Source organism: Oryzias latipes, chromosome 4 (genome assembly GCF_002234675.1).
Source record: "Oryzias latipes chromosome 4, ASM223467v1".
NCBI lineage: Eukaryota > Metazoa > Chordata > Actinopteri > Beloniformes > Adrianichthyidae > Oryzias > Oryzias latipes.
Genome location: NC_019862.2, coordinates 26,430,704 through 26,447,549, shown reverse-complemented (window position 1 = coordinate 26,447,549; position 16,846 = coordinate 26,430,704). Strand labels below are relative to the sequence as shown.

The 16,846-nt window shown below is 42.1% G+C and overlaps 2 protein-coding genes across 10 annotated transcripts in view; one reads left to right on the top strand and one right to left on the bottom strand.

The window, feature by feature from the left end:
* The window catches only part of ralgps2 (Ral GEF with PH domain and SH3 binding motif 2), a 62,375-nt gene that overhangs the window by 34,909 nt on the left and 10,620 nt on the right, over positions 1 to 16,846 (top strand). For all 9 annotated transcript variants that reach the window (XM_011474354.3, XM_011474357.3, XM_020702608.2 and 6 more), the window contains 3 exons: positions 948 to 1,037; positions 1,119 to 1,211; positions 2,225 to 2,351. In XM_011474354.3, coding sequence (XP_011472656.1) covers positions 948 to 1,037; positions 1,119 to 1,211; positions 2,225 to 2,351 — 310 coding nt within the window. The remainder of the gene's footprint in view (positions 1 to 947; positions 1,038 to 1,118; positions 1,212 to 2,224; positions 2,352 to 16,846) is intronic.
* LOC101175556 (angiopoietin-related protein 1) lies at positions 4,222 to 16,194 on the bottom strand. Its single transcript, XM_004068178.4, has 6 exons — positions 15,918 to 16,194; positions 7,751 to 7,994; positions 7,037 to 7,651; positions 5,484 to 5,677; positions 4,990 to 5,260; positions 4,222 to 4,884 (listed from the first exon to the last, which is right to left on the bottom strand). Exons 2-6 carry the CDS (start codon positions 7,938 to 7,940, stop codon positions 4,697 to 4,699), a joined length of 1,458 nt encoding a protein of 485 aa, XP_004068226.1. The 5' UTR covers positions 7,941 to 7,994; positions 15,918 to 16,194; the 3' UTR covers positions 4,222 to 4,696.

Genomic DNA, 16,846 nt, shown 5'->3' with positions numbered 1-16,846 from the left:
CAAGCGAGTGATCTCATTCCTGTTCTCTTTTGCAGATCAAGGTTGTATGAGATGCATGTTCTGCATATTCGTGCCGTAGGTGCAGTCATTCTGGAGTTGTGCTCTCAGACTAACCCCAGAGATTAAGTGGGATTACAGAGGACACTAAATATGTCAAACTCCCACATAGGCTCGTTTGTGTCTGTTTCTGAAGGACTTTCTTCACTAGTGGAACTTTTCTATGTTCTGCTGATTTGGGAGCATTTTTCCCCCTTTTTCTTTTAACCTGTTTTTAAAGACATTTTGAAGTGACACAATTGATGAATCTCCTTTAATATTGCAGATTTAAAAAAAAAAAACCTTTTTCATTTCCCCTTTCTAAGTACGACTTTGCTTGTGTCAGAAGAAGGAAAACGGTCAGGCTGGATTGCATGTCTTTTCAGAAGAACATAGTGTCCTGAGAGCAGCTGTGAGCTTTCAGAAACCAAGTTCAGCGAATCAAACCTTTCTCAGACCTCATACTCTTCTTTTTTTCCCTGTTTCCATCCTCTCTTCAGTGTACACACTGATTGATTCACTGGCTTGTCTGAATGAATTGCAGTGCCGTATTGTCTGAATACGGCACTGCATCTTGCCAGCAGTCTCCCTCAAGACGTACATTTCTTCATCAGACTGGCCAAGTCCTCTGGAAGCAGACACTTATACACATTCTACTTGCTTTTTGGGTGTTTTTTTTTATTCTTTATTTCTCAGCCGACACATTAGGAGTTGGAATGCACATCTAACAAAGGAGCTGAAATGGATATGAAACAGATTCTAAAATTCTTATTTTCAATTGGAATTGACTTTTATTTATTGTCTACTGGTTGTTCTCTGGCGCTCCTGGTTTTTAGTTGGAGCTGCTGCACATGCTTCTGGTCTTGTCGCTCACATTTTAACCTTGTGATGATGCCGATTTTGCTTTCCAGACAAGTTTCTGGGTGGTACGAGAGATCCTCCACGCGCAGACGTTGAAGATCAGAGCTGAAGTTTTGAGTCTTTATATCCGCACTGCCAAGGTAAAAGTGTGCATGCAGATTTCAGTTTCCTCTTCGAGTTTGTACATCAATGCACATTTATGACTCTTTTCATTTTTGCAGAAACTCTGCGACATGAATAACCTCCACGCAGTCATGGCTGTGGTGTCAGGCTTACAGAGCGCCCCCATATTCAGGCTGACTAAAACATGGGCGGTAAGAAGTCGATGATTGAATATTCCCAAAATATGAGGCATAGTTGGTATTGAAAGACAAACATTTGTCTACGACAATTAAAAAAAGGACCCTTTTGTGTTTAAAAATCCCACTCTGATCATCTTTTGATCTTGCTTAAAAGTGTTCCCAGTGGTCTTTTAGTTATGATTTTGCTGTTTTTAGCCAAAATAAAAACAAAACAAAACTGTGTCGTTTTCTACGTTCATTAAAAACTCACCTCTGAATTGTGGTGGGGAGTAAGTCCGCCCCCACTCCCCGTTACCCATCTGTTTACACGCTCTCCTGCTAGCTTACAGCCCCTCACACCCCCAACCTAACATTAATGGTTTAACAAGAATGGCGACTAATATCTGAGCTATCCAGCCGTCCAGTTTTGATCCAGATGACGCCTCAGACGAGGAAAACGATGACGTTCATGGATGTAGTCGTCTACAAATAGATGCATCAGAATGGAGCAAAGCAGGGCGCTTGTGGACTGTAGATGATAGTTTCTATAACACAATTATAAGCTTTTTCAAACTGCATTTTTTCATTTACTCCTGATTCACAATGATTAAATACTCAGAAATACAATTCTAATTTTAATTTTCTTTATATTTGTCCTCCATCATAAAGAAAAAACTACAAAAAAAACACGTTGAGAATACCAAAAACACAATTTCCGTTGGAGTGGGTCTTTAAACAAATGAACGGTTGCAATAATGGGTTCGACATTCACTTTTGGATAAACCTACTTGCTAACATCATGTTCTCATTTTCCTTTCCCTCCGCTGAAAAAACGCAGCCTTTCAAAGTGTTTAAGTGAAGACATTCATCAAGGACAATGGTCTAATGAATCATTTTAGAAACTATAATCTTTGGTCCACAAACCAGCATAAAAAAAAGGAAAGGATCTCATTGCATAAAGCATGTTTCCTGGTGTTTATGTCAAAACCAAATGTCTCAGGCTTGTAGCCAACTTGAAAACCAGATTTTTCCTTGCCTTCTTGCAGTTACTGAGTCGGAAGGACAAGGTGACGTTTGATCGGCTCGACTTCCTAATGACCAAAGAAGACAACTATAAACGTCTGAGGGACTTCATAAGCAACCAGAGTATGGTCTCTTGCATCCCGTATCTAGGTAGGAGTCATAAACATCCGGTCTGTCCTGAATTTTAAGTTTTCCTTGGTTTTTCATAAGCTGGGTGTGAGTTGTTCCCTTCGGTGGTTACAAACACATGAATCAATAAAGAACAGAACAGTTCTTATTCTTTCTTTCTTTGGCTCTGTTGTGACGCCACACAGAAAGTCTCCTTATGAGCAGAGAAAATGCTTGTGGTGGTTTCACTGCGCAATTTTTTGTCTTTTTTTATGTTTATTGATGAATGGAAGACTGAATCTTTTTGCTGCCAGTTTTTTTTCTTCGTTTTTATAGCTCTTTCATAGCTGCTGCTGTGTGATTCAAACACACTCTTAACTATTAACAAAGGGATTCAAACTGTAGAAATGAAGAACGTCTTTGTTTGTCCTCTTGGCCTGTGGCAGTCTCTAATATTTTAGTTTTTTTGCTTTTGTTGATATGTGCTCTTATTCATTTTTCCGTGATCATTTCTTGATCCTTCTGCAAAGTCAAAATCTTGGTCAAGAGCCTCACTTTGAATTCAAATGTCCGGTGGGTGTGCAGTTTGTGTTTGTTCACTGAAACTGAAGAAAATACCAAGAACGATTAATCTTAACTGCAATCCGGTTTGTGGTTCCCATCTGCTGTTGCTGTCTTTGCAAGTTTGATGCATATCTGTGGTGATAACAGGTCTGGAGAAAGAGCTGTGTGTCTGTTCCTCAGTAACGGAGTATTAGGTTTTCCTCTGAGGATACATAGAGGTGTGATCTCTGACCTGCGATCCAGCCTGGCAGACATAGCCCCGTCTTGTCTGTGCTCAGCACAGTGTGAGCTCAGATGAACTTGCTCTTGTTCTTGAGTAAACCCAGACAAAGAGCTCTTATATAGGCGGATCCATGCAAGATTTCTTTAATGTGTCGTTCTTTCATTTATTTGTGAAGCGAATGAAGTGTCAACTAATACGTTCTGTCAGCTCATTCAATCCCAAAGTTGTGTGGAGCTTTCCACGAGCAACAAGAGCAAGGATTTGAAGCCTCAATCATGTTTCTGAATCATTTCTAAACATTTGCAGATGTTATAAAAAATTTATGTATTGGTACATAAAGGAAGAAAATGGATAATGGAGGTAGCAGGGACTTTCCTGAATGATGTGTTTGGCATTAGTCAGTGAGGAAAGATTTCACTGTATGACAGAAACGAGCTGGGCGCTGTTTTTTTGCTGAGCTGTGGTTGCTGGGGGACGCAGGCATCAGCGTATGGAATAGGTAATGTAATGGAAAACGGCTCAGATCAAAAATGTTTGCCAGGTGGGGGGCTTTGTTTCTCAACTACCCTGTGTCTGGAGTCGCCGCCGCCGCTGCCGCACTGGGACCAAAGAGAATTTGTGGATATCCCAGAGTCCAACAGGCTGCCGCTAAGGCTCAGCTTTCTTGGCTTGTTGTTCAACTGGTGTGAAACCATGCGTTGACTGCAGCTATGCTCTTCTTGCACATTAGAGAGTCAGAGCGCTCTTATCTGTTCTGAGTTACAGCACCTCTGGGCGTGGAATATTCTGAGGGGAGCCATCATTTTGAGATAGGCCTATTTTTCAAGATAGGCTCTGTGGTTTTATGTGGAAAGAATGTTTCCATCAGAGCATGCAGCAGCTGTTGCTTGCTTTCTATTTTTCTCAAGCATCATAGTGTCTTCCTTCACTCAAAGTTGAGTCATTTTGTCCAATTACTTTTTACAGAGCTGCTGTTTTTCTATCATGCATGTTTTTAAACCCACTCTAAGTCTATAACTATTTTTAAATGCTGTCTCTATATGCTGTCTCTACTCAAGTTTTTTTCCTGCAATGTATGCAAAGCAGCCATCATTGGTATTCTCAAAACATGAGTAAAAACACACATTTTTATGTTTATAAAAATATGTATTTATTTTGGATGTCTAGCATTGCATATTCTGTATCCACATTCACTCTTGATTTGTTGTTTTATGTGTTCTCTTAAAGTGTTGCAAGTGAATTCTCTACATGAAAAGTCTTAGTCGTAACAGGAGTACATAACTGACTACATTCACTATAAATACACTGATAAATAACAAAGAGTGGCAGAGTGACAACACTAAACGTTTGGCCTGAGTTGAATCACACCTCTTAAATTAACGGTAGAAAATAAGTCCCAACGATATGTACATGCCAAAGCCAGCTTAGCCATACGCAGATGGACAGGCACGTAGTTACGCGAGTCCTCTCCCTTTTCAGCTGTGTGTCTAAGGCTGTGGATACACTGGCAGAGATGGCTTCCTCTGCCTTCATCTTTACAAGTAAAGGATAATCAAATGACAGATGGGTTCTTCAACCGCACTTGAAACACTTTGAGGTTTTAGTCAATTGGTCGGATCATGAGAAGAACAGACTTTAGAGAGTAGAAACCTCCACCATAGTCTGCCCAAAAGATCCCGTCCTGAAATTTGCTGCGATACACTCCTCCGCTGTGAAACACTCCATTTAGATTCGTCTGACCACAGTCATTGTACCACCAGCCGCCCCTATGGAAGTGGGCACAGTTGCCTAAAGATGGGATCAATTAAACCAGAAAACAAGATCAGAACATGGAAGTGACTCCATCATGACCAAGATAAGACAGCAAGTTGCATTCAGCTTGTAATCGCTCACCACTGAAAGCATCCCTGTCCCGGTCGAGTGTGGTGAATTGTTTTCCGTTGTTGCTGCTGAGGGAGTCTCCAGCATTGCCCTGGTAGGTGCCCAACCTCAGTCGATAGCCTTGATTTTCTGATTCCAAGTGGAAACTGCTGTACTCTGCATAAACCTTCTTTCCTGCCCAGTCTTCCAGCTCTATCATCAGCTTATAGTCGCCCTGTTTGGACAGGTTGTAAATATTTTCGAGCCCAAGCCAGTGCTCACCGTCAATGTTGCCAAAGCCTTTCTGTAGGGACGAAAACGGAAATGTATTTTATTTGAGGATTTTGTACAAATGTCTCTGTATAACCATAAATTTCCAATGTTAGTTTCTCATATTTCTGCTGCTTAGCTTCATCCAAGCACTTAAATAATAACCCTAAATTCCTCCTGGCTGAAAGACCAGGTGAAAGATTTGTAGTTTTACAACATAACATTAACTTTTGTGAATCTTTGGTCATTGAACTTGCCTTATAGGTGTCCCAGTTTCTAAAGAAGTTGATTGCGCCACCTCGCCTCCTTTGCAACACAGTCCATCCACCATTGTCAAGACCATGTTCACACCAGGCTTGGAACAGTCGATCGCTGTTGTCTGTCTTGAGCAGATACATCCCACTGGTGGTGTGACCAGCTTGCCGCACCTCATAGCAGTCCTTGAAAGGACCTGGGGTTGATAAGGCGATTAAAGGAAAGAAAATGTATATTTTAGGTTTTAGCGTGGCTGTTACAGCGCTAAAAATGTGCAATCTGATAGATGGTAGATAGCTGGGAAGTTATCCCTTATGGCCCTAAAGACTTGGAACAAATCGCTATGGTATCAGGAAATTGCTGATGGCATGAGGTACATGGTGAAGTCAGTACATAGAAGTATAGTGCTAGTTTGACATTTCTCTGTCTCCTGACATGTGAATCCATATGTTCAGACTCTCAGAGAAAGGGAAGAATATTATATAATCTTAGTATTATTATTAATAATTTAGCTCAGACATTTTTCTTTTAAGTTTGTTTTTTCAACCATTCTTGCCTTCTTGCTACCACCCCACCCAGCCTCTCCTTTTGTTCTCTAGCTCATTTTTCCCACACTTCCCCTTCGGCACCTTTAAATTATACCTGCTTTGCTTCTTATTTTTTATACAGTGCACTGTTCCGAAAGACAGGGTTTCACCGGCTAGACTTTGAAGAGATGACGGCAGTAGAAATTGTGGGGGAAAAAATAAAGCATTTAAGTCTGGATAAAAAAAAATCTGTCAGGCGTCACAGCAGCATCAAGATCTGCTTAGTAATTTTTAATGTTCTAAAATTGCCTGCATTTCTCTAGAATTTCTATGTTTTTGATCACTCCTTCCCATGTAAATAGTTTTTCACTGCTTCTCAGAGGTTTTATTGCCGATTCCGTCTGAGGCAGGCTATGAATGATTTAATCCGTTCCACTATTGGGTTGCATAACTCTCGTCAGAATTCCTAGCTGTATTGTAATTGCCAGTCAAAATAAAAAGGATCTGATCTGAGTTTAGAAGACATTTCCAAAAAGCTGCCTAACCTGAGAGGCTATTTTACTTTCCAAGCTGAGAGAGACGAGCTTGGAAAGACGTCTTTGGAGTGGAATCGATGATTAAAATTGGTTTTTAAAATTTGCGTAAAGTTCAGAAAAACAGTTAGTTGACAAACTGGTGGTCTGTGTATTGTGTAAACCTGAGCAAAGCCATACGTTTGCTGTGCAACCCCCTTCTATCAGACGTAGATCCCTACTCTGCATCCCAGTAATTTACTGCATGTTCTCAGCACAGGGCAGCCATGTGGGGATAATAGGAATGTATGACTTCACTGCCTCTGCAGCAAGGAGGATCCAACTGCACCTCAGCCATACCAGCTGCTGTGAAGAAATGGGTTTTGGGAATTGCACTAAAGTACCGGTAGTTGTAATTAAACTTCTCAATGATTTAAGAGTTTTTGCATTGATGCAACTGTGGATGTTTAAATTTAAACAGATTTTGTGTTTTGCTACTTAAAAATAGAAACGTACCATCAGAAGTTAGCGTTCCCTGTGGCGGTGGAGGGTCGATCCCAAAGGGGCTCACAGTTGGGGAGTTCTTCCGCGACCCTCGTGTAAAGGCCCTGCTGTTTCTTTGAATCTCATTGGTGAAACGGTTGTCAACCGGAATGTTCTGTGGCACTGCCCGCACCAATGGAGGAGCTTGGGCGCGTTCACCCTGCCCCAGGCTCCTCAGGCATTGCTCCTCTAAGGCAGTGATGAGAACGGACTGGTTGTTGACCACCCCAGCTATTGTGGCGAAGCGGGCCTCTAGGTCCTTGTACCTCGAAGCCAGACGCATCATTTCCGAGGTCACATTTAGGACGCGGTTCTCCAGCTGGGCCAACTCCAGAGAATTGTCTCTTTTCCTGATGATCTCATGGAGCAGCTGCATGTAGAGCTGGGTCACCCGGGAATTCATGTTTCGGCTCTCTTTCCGCAGCAGCTTCATCTCGTTCACCAAGTTACCATCCACATCCACCACCAGCTGCAGCGTCTCAATCTCACGCCGCTGTTTGTTAAGAACTTCCCTCACATCTGCTATGTCCATACGGGTCACTCTGTCCTTGTCTGGCTCCGGGCCTGTGGTGCTGGCACAGATCGGACCTGATGATAGACATGAATGATTTAACCATAAATAGTCCAGTAGGAAGTAAAAAGTATTGAAAATACCAAAAGAATATGTTTTTTAAAGGTCTTTTGTACCTGTAATTCTCTGCTCAGGCACCAGAAAAGTATAGGAACACTGTTTAGCGTTGGGATCTGTAGGAGCTCTTTTACTTCTCTTAAGGAAAGGCTCTTTGGTTCTCTGGGTTTCCCTGGAGCTCCTGCAGGAACTCTCTTCCCACAGCGAGAGGCAGAGCAGGACACACAGGCTCCAAACCAGCCCCTGCATGGCTGCTGGCTGGAAGGATTGATGGACAGCTGCTAGGGTTCCCTCCAGGCCTCCCTACGATGATGGAAAAATAAAGAAATTAAACGGAATGCAAGAGCTTTTGGGTTGATAAAAACGATGGCAAGCGGAATCAACCACGCAGAGAGGCGCTAAATGCTTTTAGGAGCAGACAATGAGTGCAGTTTCCTTCTGTTCTTAAAAATTAGAGTTGTCATATTGCAGTGCTGGAGAACTTCTGTGGAAAGAATGAAATGGAGAACCATTTTCTTTCAGCCAGCTCTATGACATCTGCTTTCTGTCTTAAATGAATTCCCCGCTGACGGACACCCCATGTTCCCAAAAAACAATCAGGCAGGTCTTTTCCATTTCATAAAAAGACATTAATCTATGATCTATCTTTATAACACATCCATAAATGAACTTTTACGTCTATTTTGCTTTTTGCTTTGCATGCCCCTTTCCTTTTGTCGCATAGAAAATGCAACAAAGCAATCTTTTGTAACTACAGGAATTGTTCCACAAAGTTTTCCCTCTGTTTTTTTTTTGCAGCACATTGAATTAAAGTATCGTCTTTTCTCTCTTTGCAACATTACAACATAATTCTTGCTCCACAAATATTGGTTATTTTTCCAAGTTAGTCCACGGTAAGCATAACTTTGGTGATAAACAAATACCCAAAACAAAACCCGTTGCCTTGGCTGCACTGCAGGAAAAATCAGAGGGGATTTTTGCAACATGTTTTCAGTGAAACATGTGGATATTTCATTCAAGAAGGCAAGAGGGGATTCACTGATCTGACCTTGCAGTCGTCCAGGCTACTTTTTATTTGTGAAGACATTGAGAAACGTTCTTTCTAAACAACTGACCTAGTCTATAGAAAAAAAAATATATATATTTCATTGCATGCTTACCGTATATGTTCAACACAATACTTCTGTTATTTATTATTATTATCTATTTCTGTCTTGGTTTCATTTTTTTTCCAACGAGTCATTCAAAGAGTTGTAATACAGTAGAGTTACGTTTATAGTATTTGTGTTAATCTTAACCATCAATCATAGTAAAGAATAAAAAAAAAGCCTTTGTTGAGCTTAGTGTGGGCTCTGATTTTATTTTATTTTTGATATTTTTTTGCTGCTTTATTTACTTCTTTGACTTTGGCCGGTTTCTCCTCAGTCAGCCTTTGCTTTGTGCCACATCATTAAGTCACACCTCCACACTGAAACCCGCGCCTTGTGCGCTTTTTGTATGACGCCATTATGGTTCTTCAAGAATTCTGGCAGTTATGTCACTTGAAACGGAGTTGAAAGGATTACGGCGAGTGTTGCAGCTCATAAGCGGGTGTGTGTTCCTCGTGGTATGTGCAAACTAGTGTGTTGATCTGAGTGCCTGAAGACTGTGTCTGCACGATGGTCCAGAGACGTTACTCATTTTGAGAGTGGAGTGTTTTTCCAGCAGTCTGACAGTGGAACCAGGTACTTGTATCCCTGCCGAGCTCCACAGCTGCTAATGACTTTACCGTCGGCATCGTCTCTCCTGTGTCTCCTCATGCTCCCAACTATGACTGGCTTCATTGAAGTCATTTTCAGACACGTGTCCATATTCATACAGAGTATCGTCGAAGCTCATCTGTCAGCTATTACCAGCATCACTTCTTTTTCTTCATCCATCCCCTCCCCGTCCTCGTCCTTCCCCCTCTGCTCCTGGGCTTGGAGTTGGATTCCCCGCTGTGAGGTTCCCCTGAATATGAGGGGCCAACCCGGTCTCAGTGAAGCGCAACATATCAAAGACATTCCAGGAGACACACGGAGGTCACCGCGTGCCACAAAGATACAACATTTACAGTGTTTGGTCAGAACAGGCAGAGGGGATCCCATTTCTTCTGCCTTGAAGAATCAAAACAGTTCCCAAGCGCTTCAGTGCTGTGGGGCCATTTGGATAGAAAACACAGAGCTCTCCGGTTACTGTGTGTGTGTACGGCCCAGCTGAGGGGGGGGCTGTTTTCTGGATTTAGGAGTTTAGAAAGTAAAAGTGCTTTTTGTAGACGAGGCTGTTGTCTTATATTTGAGTGTGTGGACGGCCGATCTTGAGCTACGGCTTCACTGCAGTTCACTCAATGTTGCAGACTTCAGATTTTCACTTTAGATTCAAATACAGAAGCAACAAAATGTGGACTCTCTGTCCCACCTGAGAAAAAAAAAAAAACGCAGTGTTTCTCAACTGTTGCAGTGAAAATGAAAATGATGCGTTATTTATTTTGTGCTCAAATAATCATTTCAATTTGGATCACTGATATTGCACATCACACGTTTTCCTCATATTGTGCAGGCTTAGGCTCAGTCCTGACATACAGGACGTGATGAATTTGTTCAATGTCTGAAGTCCTTTTACGTGATGATGTACCAAAATAGCAGCTTTATCAAAGGTTTCATATCAAATGTATGTAATTTGCTGCATAATTGTGTTTTGTGTTGGCATGCATCTTAAAATGTGTCTCATGCTTCAGGGTAGACGCTTGAACCATCTTCTTGATCTGTTGTCATGAACGTAACATGAGAAAGATCCTCTTAAAGATAAAATCTTTTTCTTCTGTCACTCTGACTTTTAATCTTCTGTGTGCTTGATTTGGAAATCCTCTTCCCCTTTTTTAAAAAAAATCTCTCTTCAATTTTTTTCTACAACCTTTTCCTTCCTTGTGCCTTCGATGCTTTTCAGCAACATAAAGGCACACGTGTGACATACACTAAACAGTGAAGATTTAGAACTTTTCTTGTAGTATATTCTTAACTGACAAGCAGCCTCATTTATTCAAACAGTCCCTTCTTTGATGGATCGATAAAGGATCCACATCAGTCTGGTCCACTTTGTTTATGTTTTTGCAAACACTTTTAGACATCCTCCATTTATGATTCTTGAAAATAAAAAAAAGGTGTGTTTGACATTTTCATTTATTATGTAAACTCCTCTCGGTCTCGGTGCGTTGGGCCTTTCTGTTCATTTGATTGGCCAGGCAGGACTCTGCTTCCTCTGCTCTTGTTCCCACACACTCACAGTTCCAGCTGGGAGTTGTTTTCAGCTTTATCTCTGTTTAAATGTTCTCAGCTTGGTCTTTTGCCAAAGTGTGTGCAGACTGTGCGTTCCATAGGTTTTCAGTGTATGTTGCGTCTGTTGTTGTAGATCCATTCGGTTTCCTATTGAAGGCGGCTTTGTTTCATTTATGGTGTGATAATTGAACTGCTCTGTGTCTCGCTGACGGAATCTGCTTTTATAGGCATTCCCCTCTCTAGCTGTGCTTATATTCGCACACGCATGCACGCATGGACATGCTGGAAGATAAATGTGAAGCAACGCCAAGCTGAATAAGTGTTGGAGATTGGTTTTGGCCTGCTCCGTGTATGGCAACCACACAGACTCTGGTTTTCGTCTTGCTTAGATTTCATTATGGCTGCTGATGGCGTATATTAATCCTTATTAGCTTTGTGTCTGAGAACGGCACTGAAATGATTACTTTCTGCACGTTGCAACCAAGGAAAGGACTGGAGAAGTCATTTTGGAAAGCAACTGCTTGTCCTACTTCTAGACAGGAAAAACGACTGTTGAATCATGGGTAATCAGCTGAGTGAATGCAGTTTGCTTCCACAAAGAAACAGGCACATGGCCCTCAGTTTACATTGTGAATGTGTTGGAAAAAAAGCCTCTTTAAACACAGATATTCCTTGTTAGCCTTAAAAAATGGATTAACTTGCTTTTAGAATAAACAGTTTTCATTCTGTGTGTGTGGTTCCAACTCATTGGAAACTACATTTTACTGTATATTTGCCCCAATTAAGATCCTAACTGAAGACTGATTTAAGCTATTTTCCACAGATAAACTCAATCAACTGCAAAAAGCAACATAATCTGATTTATTCTGATTTTACACTGGGCATGAATGCATAAATGATTTCATGTGTTTTTGCATTCATTCAGTAAAAAAAAACGTAATCAATCTTTATTATTCTAAGTTTTTTTATACTCACCGAAAATAAAAGTAAAAAAGTTTGCTGATGCCATTAAAATCAGGGGGCGGGGCTATTATATCAAAGCTTTTTTTTGGAGGTTTTCTTTACGTGTTCGCTTTTATTAGTTAAATTAGCTGCTTCTGTCCCTTTTGCTGCATACTGTTGTCTAATATTGCATTACAGTGTAACAAATGATCCAATCTTGTATTTATTTTATTTTTGTATGTTTCTTGATAAGGAACAAAACATTGTACCTCTGATTTCAGAGCCCTCACTAAACGCAGCAAGTATTCATGGGAAAAAGTCTGTAAATGCCAATTCTGCTTCAGGCATGCACCAAAACATGGTCTACACTCGCCAAGTGACATAACACAAGATGGAGACCGTTACTTATCTAATTAAAGCAAAGATGCTAATAACTTTCTTTTTTTTATTTATTTATTTACTCTACATTAAAGAATCGTCTATAAACTGGGACATTCCCACTATAATTCCACAGAAATGGCCAAGTCTATTCATGCTGAAGAAATCAAGGCGTATTTAACTTTCAGAGCTATACTTGACGTGACATTACTCCCAGCAGTGTGTCTGTTTGTGTTCGAGTCTCCTGCTGTGATTGTGATCATTTCGTTCTGAGGTGTCGGTGCGTAAGCCTGATGGATTGCAGGTCAGCAAGCGTGAACAATGGAATTGGCTTAGATTTAACAGAATTTTTATGGTGAACGCATTTCCCAGCCTCGCAAACCCTCTTCCTGCTTCCACCATCTGGTCCTCAGACGTTCCCCACAACAAGTCCACAATGCTCGCAAACACACGCCGTCAGCCCTGGTCGGAACCAAGGCGGGTCCTGTAGGGAGTCGGCGTGAAAGAAGCGCCGGCTTTGCTTTACAAGCCATCCTTGTGGTCAATCAATCTTTAATCCAACATAAATAGAAAAGACTAATAAGAATCCTTCTGATGAAAGCCAAGTACAGGATGGAAGTAAAGATATGTGCCAAGAGAGCGCAGCGTTAGGACGGGGAGGAAAAGTGACTGACAGCATAAAACACCTAATGAAAACAAAACTACCTGCACAGTACCCATCATCACCATAACACACTCATAACGATTTTGGCCTTTTTTTTGACTACATGCTATTAAATCTTCATTTAGAGTTGAAAACAGGAGCATTTTAGGCTTCTTGGATTTCATGCCGAGATAATGTTCGTCTACACAAAAGCAGTTTGACTTGGGCCTCTAGATAAAATACACCCAACCTTCTCAGAAGTCCTGTCTTCCTCCTGCTATCTAGTTTCTACCTTCTAGATGCTGCATTAGTGAGCAGTGCAAACCTCAAATCCCCCTAAGGCCCCACGGGCCCCCATCTGCTTTTCCTCTTGTGCGGAGAAACTCTAAACATGTGCACTGATGTAGGGGTCAGAGGTCTAAATGTGGGATGAAGGGTGCTGCTCCACCTTTCCTCTACCTCACCCACCCACTCATCCGTTTCACAAACCCCTTCAGTCATCTGGCGTTTCTGGGAACTTCCTCTTGGAGCACAGCCCACAGATTGATGCACAAACATTCTGTTTTTTTCTGTGTTTTGTTATGTTTTTTCGTGGAGGTTTTCTGTGTTGCGGTAGTTCATAGAGGATCGCACTTGTCTATTCGTCTTACTCTGTCGAGATAATGAGTCACAATTGTCCACCGCCCGCCTCCGTTAATGCACAGCACTCTTTCCTCCCCCATTGCAAAATAAACACACACCCTGCTCCACACATATGCTGACAAACCATTCTAATAACTTCTAAATCATTAATCACGTCCGTTTTTGAACAACTAACGGCATCCTTTGATGGTTTGGCTAACAAGTAGCTTGGTTTTTTTTTAGCTAAAGTGTTTGAAGGAAAACTTGGCTTTGAGCAAATGTTTCTTGCTACAGACAAGAACTGGAGGAGAGTCAGGAGGAGGAGGAGAGCCAGGAGGAAGAACCATTAAAAAGTTACAACTTTTTGTTTGGCTGCCCATTGTAAAACGTTCAGATTGAGGAGAAGACTCGTAACCTCTCAAATGTGCTCTTTGTTGGTATTTATTTCCCCTCTGAGTCACACCTCACCTTAAGCTCACATATCGGCCGACAGATGTTTTCAGTTACCAGAATCAACGCGGAAGAGCACATAAATTTGCTCCGACAGCATTACGCTCTTATTCCCATTGGCTCTATTTAGTGACATGCTTTCACTTCCCTTGTCTTTTTGCCCTGACCTGCTGGCTGACTTCTTGCTTGTAATTGTGACCCGTCTGTTCAGCCGTGTCCAAGACCTCATTAAGGGGGTTGTAAATGAGCTTTTCGGATCAGGCAGAGACTTCCCTGAACTTCCCCTACACCTCCGCCTTTTTATTCTGTCCACGTTTTCCCCATTCTCCGGGTTTAAAGGGCGCACCGTGTTTCTCTAGTGCCAGGTTTAGTATGCCCAGCTTGCTTTTCTGTGGCTTGATCTAACCGCACGGTGGTCAGCAGCTCAGCAGGTCTTGGTTTTGGACAAGCCCGTGGCTGCTTTTCCCCCTGCGCTTATCTCCGCTTCGTTCTTGTGCTCGTTTTCTCTCGATAAGATCAGCTGACATGTCTGCTGCACATAAATGGGACTCCTGCCAAACAGGGAAACAGGTTTGGAGGCGACGCGCTCATCCCCAAAACACAGCTGGTTAGTTCTGGCAGGGTGAGCCGTCAATCATCTTCTGCTCCACCGTAACACCAATAACAGTGGAGTGGCTCTGACAGCCTAAACATGCACTCCCTCATTGCCATTTATTGGACAGTCAAGGGAGTTCTGAAAACCTTAAATAGAAAGGACCTGAACACTGAGGTTGAAGGTTAAAAGAATAGTTATTTATGTCTAGAATGCAGGTAATAACCCATTTAACGCTTTCTTCTACTTCACAGCTAAAATTCAGGTAAAGCCAGAGCAAGGAATGTTCTGGACATGTCTCAGACAGCTGGTTCTACTCCACTTTATCTTCTATCTTATAAAAAAACATTAAAAGACACAAGTTATTAGAGGTATAAATATCAGTTATTACTTTTTTAAAAGGTTTTTTTGTCTGTCCTTGCCCTCTTTGAGGAAGCTTTTAGTTGGCGCAGATGTTGGTCAGTGTTTTCCAGTTCCATCAGCTGATGTCAGAAGTCAGGATTGCATCTGAAGTCTTCTGAAGATCCACGGGGGGGGGTTAACATGCACATCAAACTAAAACTTTCTTTAAAATGTGTATACTTCTTAGCAAAAAAGGGTTTTCTGTCTTAAGCTCTTTATTATATACGAATATGCTTATGTGATCTCTGGTCACCTTCATTTCAGTCCCCTCATCCTTTGACTACTTGACTCTATTCTTGCCCCCACCCCTGCTATAGTTCTGATGTTTCTCTATTAGGAAACCAAAACCTAGGAAAAAACAAACAAGCCTGGCTCCAGAACCCAAATCTCTCCATCTTATCAGTCTCCCTCATGTTCTCTGCTGGAATGCGCCTCTTCACTTCTTCTCTTTCTTTGGTGTGCAGGTAAATATTGAAGTAAATTCCAGATGTGACGTGTTCCCCTCTTGTGCCAAAAGAATAAACTCCACTGACCTGATGTTCAAAGTCTGAATTGTTACAATAGATGTCACCTCAGGGGCTGCAGTCAGTGTGGAGATGCCAAACTCCTCAATCCCTTCACCGCACATATGGGATCCTCATGGATCTTTTAGTGGACTCCTGTGCGTTTGCATTTGTAAACTTATTGCCTTTTCTCAGCACATCGTACACGAAAGCTGAAGAAGCATTGCAAATATTTTAGTCTGCAGCCGCGACCTTCAGCCACAAAGCGTCCTAACCCCTCAGCGAGAGCTCTCACAGCTGCACTCTCCTGCATATTCACCTCACACAAATGCCGTCTTGGTGAAGCGTCCACACATTCCAAAAAAAGCTCAACGGATGGCACGCACTAGGTCAAAGTGTTACCTTTTTGCTACCAGTGTTGAGCTGTTTCCGTCAGTTATGGTCTCACGTGTGTTCTGTATTGCGTCTTGACGCGGCAGCTGTGCTCTCATCTCTCTGTCTGTTTTGTCCCAGTCCTCTGAGGTGCTCCCTTCCACTTCCTCTCACAGTCCCGTTTGTTGCTGCAGCTCACAGGGCTTAAGAGGAGGCCCTTACTTCCCAAAGTGGCATTAGCCGTCCCGGTGCTCAGGCTGGGACATGGTTCAAAAGCCGGCCCCTTGAGCAGAATGAGCTGTGAGCACCAAGGTCTTGAGTATTTCACAAAGGATAAGAGGGGGGAGGAGATGACGGATCAGGGTGTGTATGTGTTCAACAAACCCCTCCCCCCCCTCTTACTTTTTTGTAACTTGTGATGTCACTCTGATGGAAAAAGGAAAATAAGAGTCTGGCTTGTTTAAATTTCCCATTTTCAGCCGAGGAAAAGCTTTGAAACTGGAGCGAAAGGAGGCGAGACCGGACTTCAGACATTGCCCCAAATTACACCTCCCCGTTTACCTTTTTTGCCTCTCTTGTCTTTCTTTTCATCTTCTTCAGAAACAGGAAGAACTGATTTTAATGGTTTGGGGGGTCATTCAGGCCCCTTCCTGTCCAGAACGGCTGGACTCTTAAAACGGATAGATAAAACTGATTTGTGGCTTCTTCTTCTTTTTTTATTTATATTTAGAGTTCTTCCTGTTTTTTCTTCTGCTCTTGCCATCACCTGTAGTTTTCTAAAACATGGACAAATATGAAAAGATTTGTCTTAACTACACAATCAGCTCATGTATCCCCTCTCTGCTTGGTGAGTGACCACTTCCCCCACGTTCTTCCACATCTAAACATAAATAATGGCTTTGCATCTCAACCGCAGGGTCTGTCTGCGTAGTGGTGTTCCAGCCCATATGGATTTGTGC

What these genes read in the sequence shown, in the direction of transcription:
- LOC101175556 (XM_004068178.4), bottom strand. Translation starts at nt 7,940, where the DNA reads ATGCAGGGGCTGGTTTGGAGCCTGTGTGTCCTGCTCTGCCTCTCGCTG. An exon ending in GCCTGAGCAGAGAATTACAG is followed by an intron (nt 7,652 to 7,750) that starts GTACAAAAGACC and finishes GTCTATCATCAG; the next exon opens with GTCCGATCTGTGCCAGCACC. An exon ending in GAAACTGGGACACCTATAAG is followed by an intron (nt 5,261 to 5,483) that starts GCAAGTTCAATG and finishes TCGTCCCTACAG; the next exon opens with AAAGGCTTTGGCAACATTGA.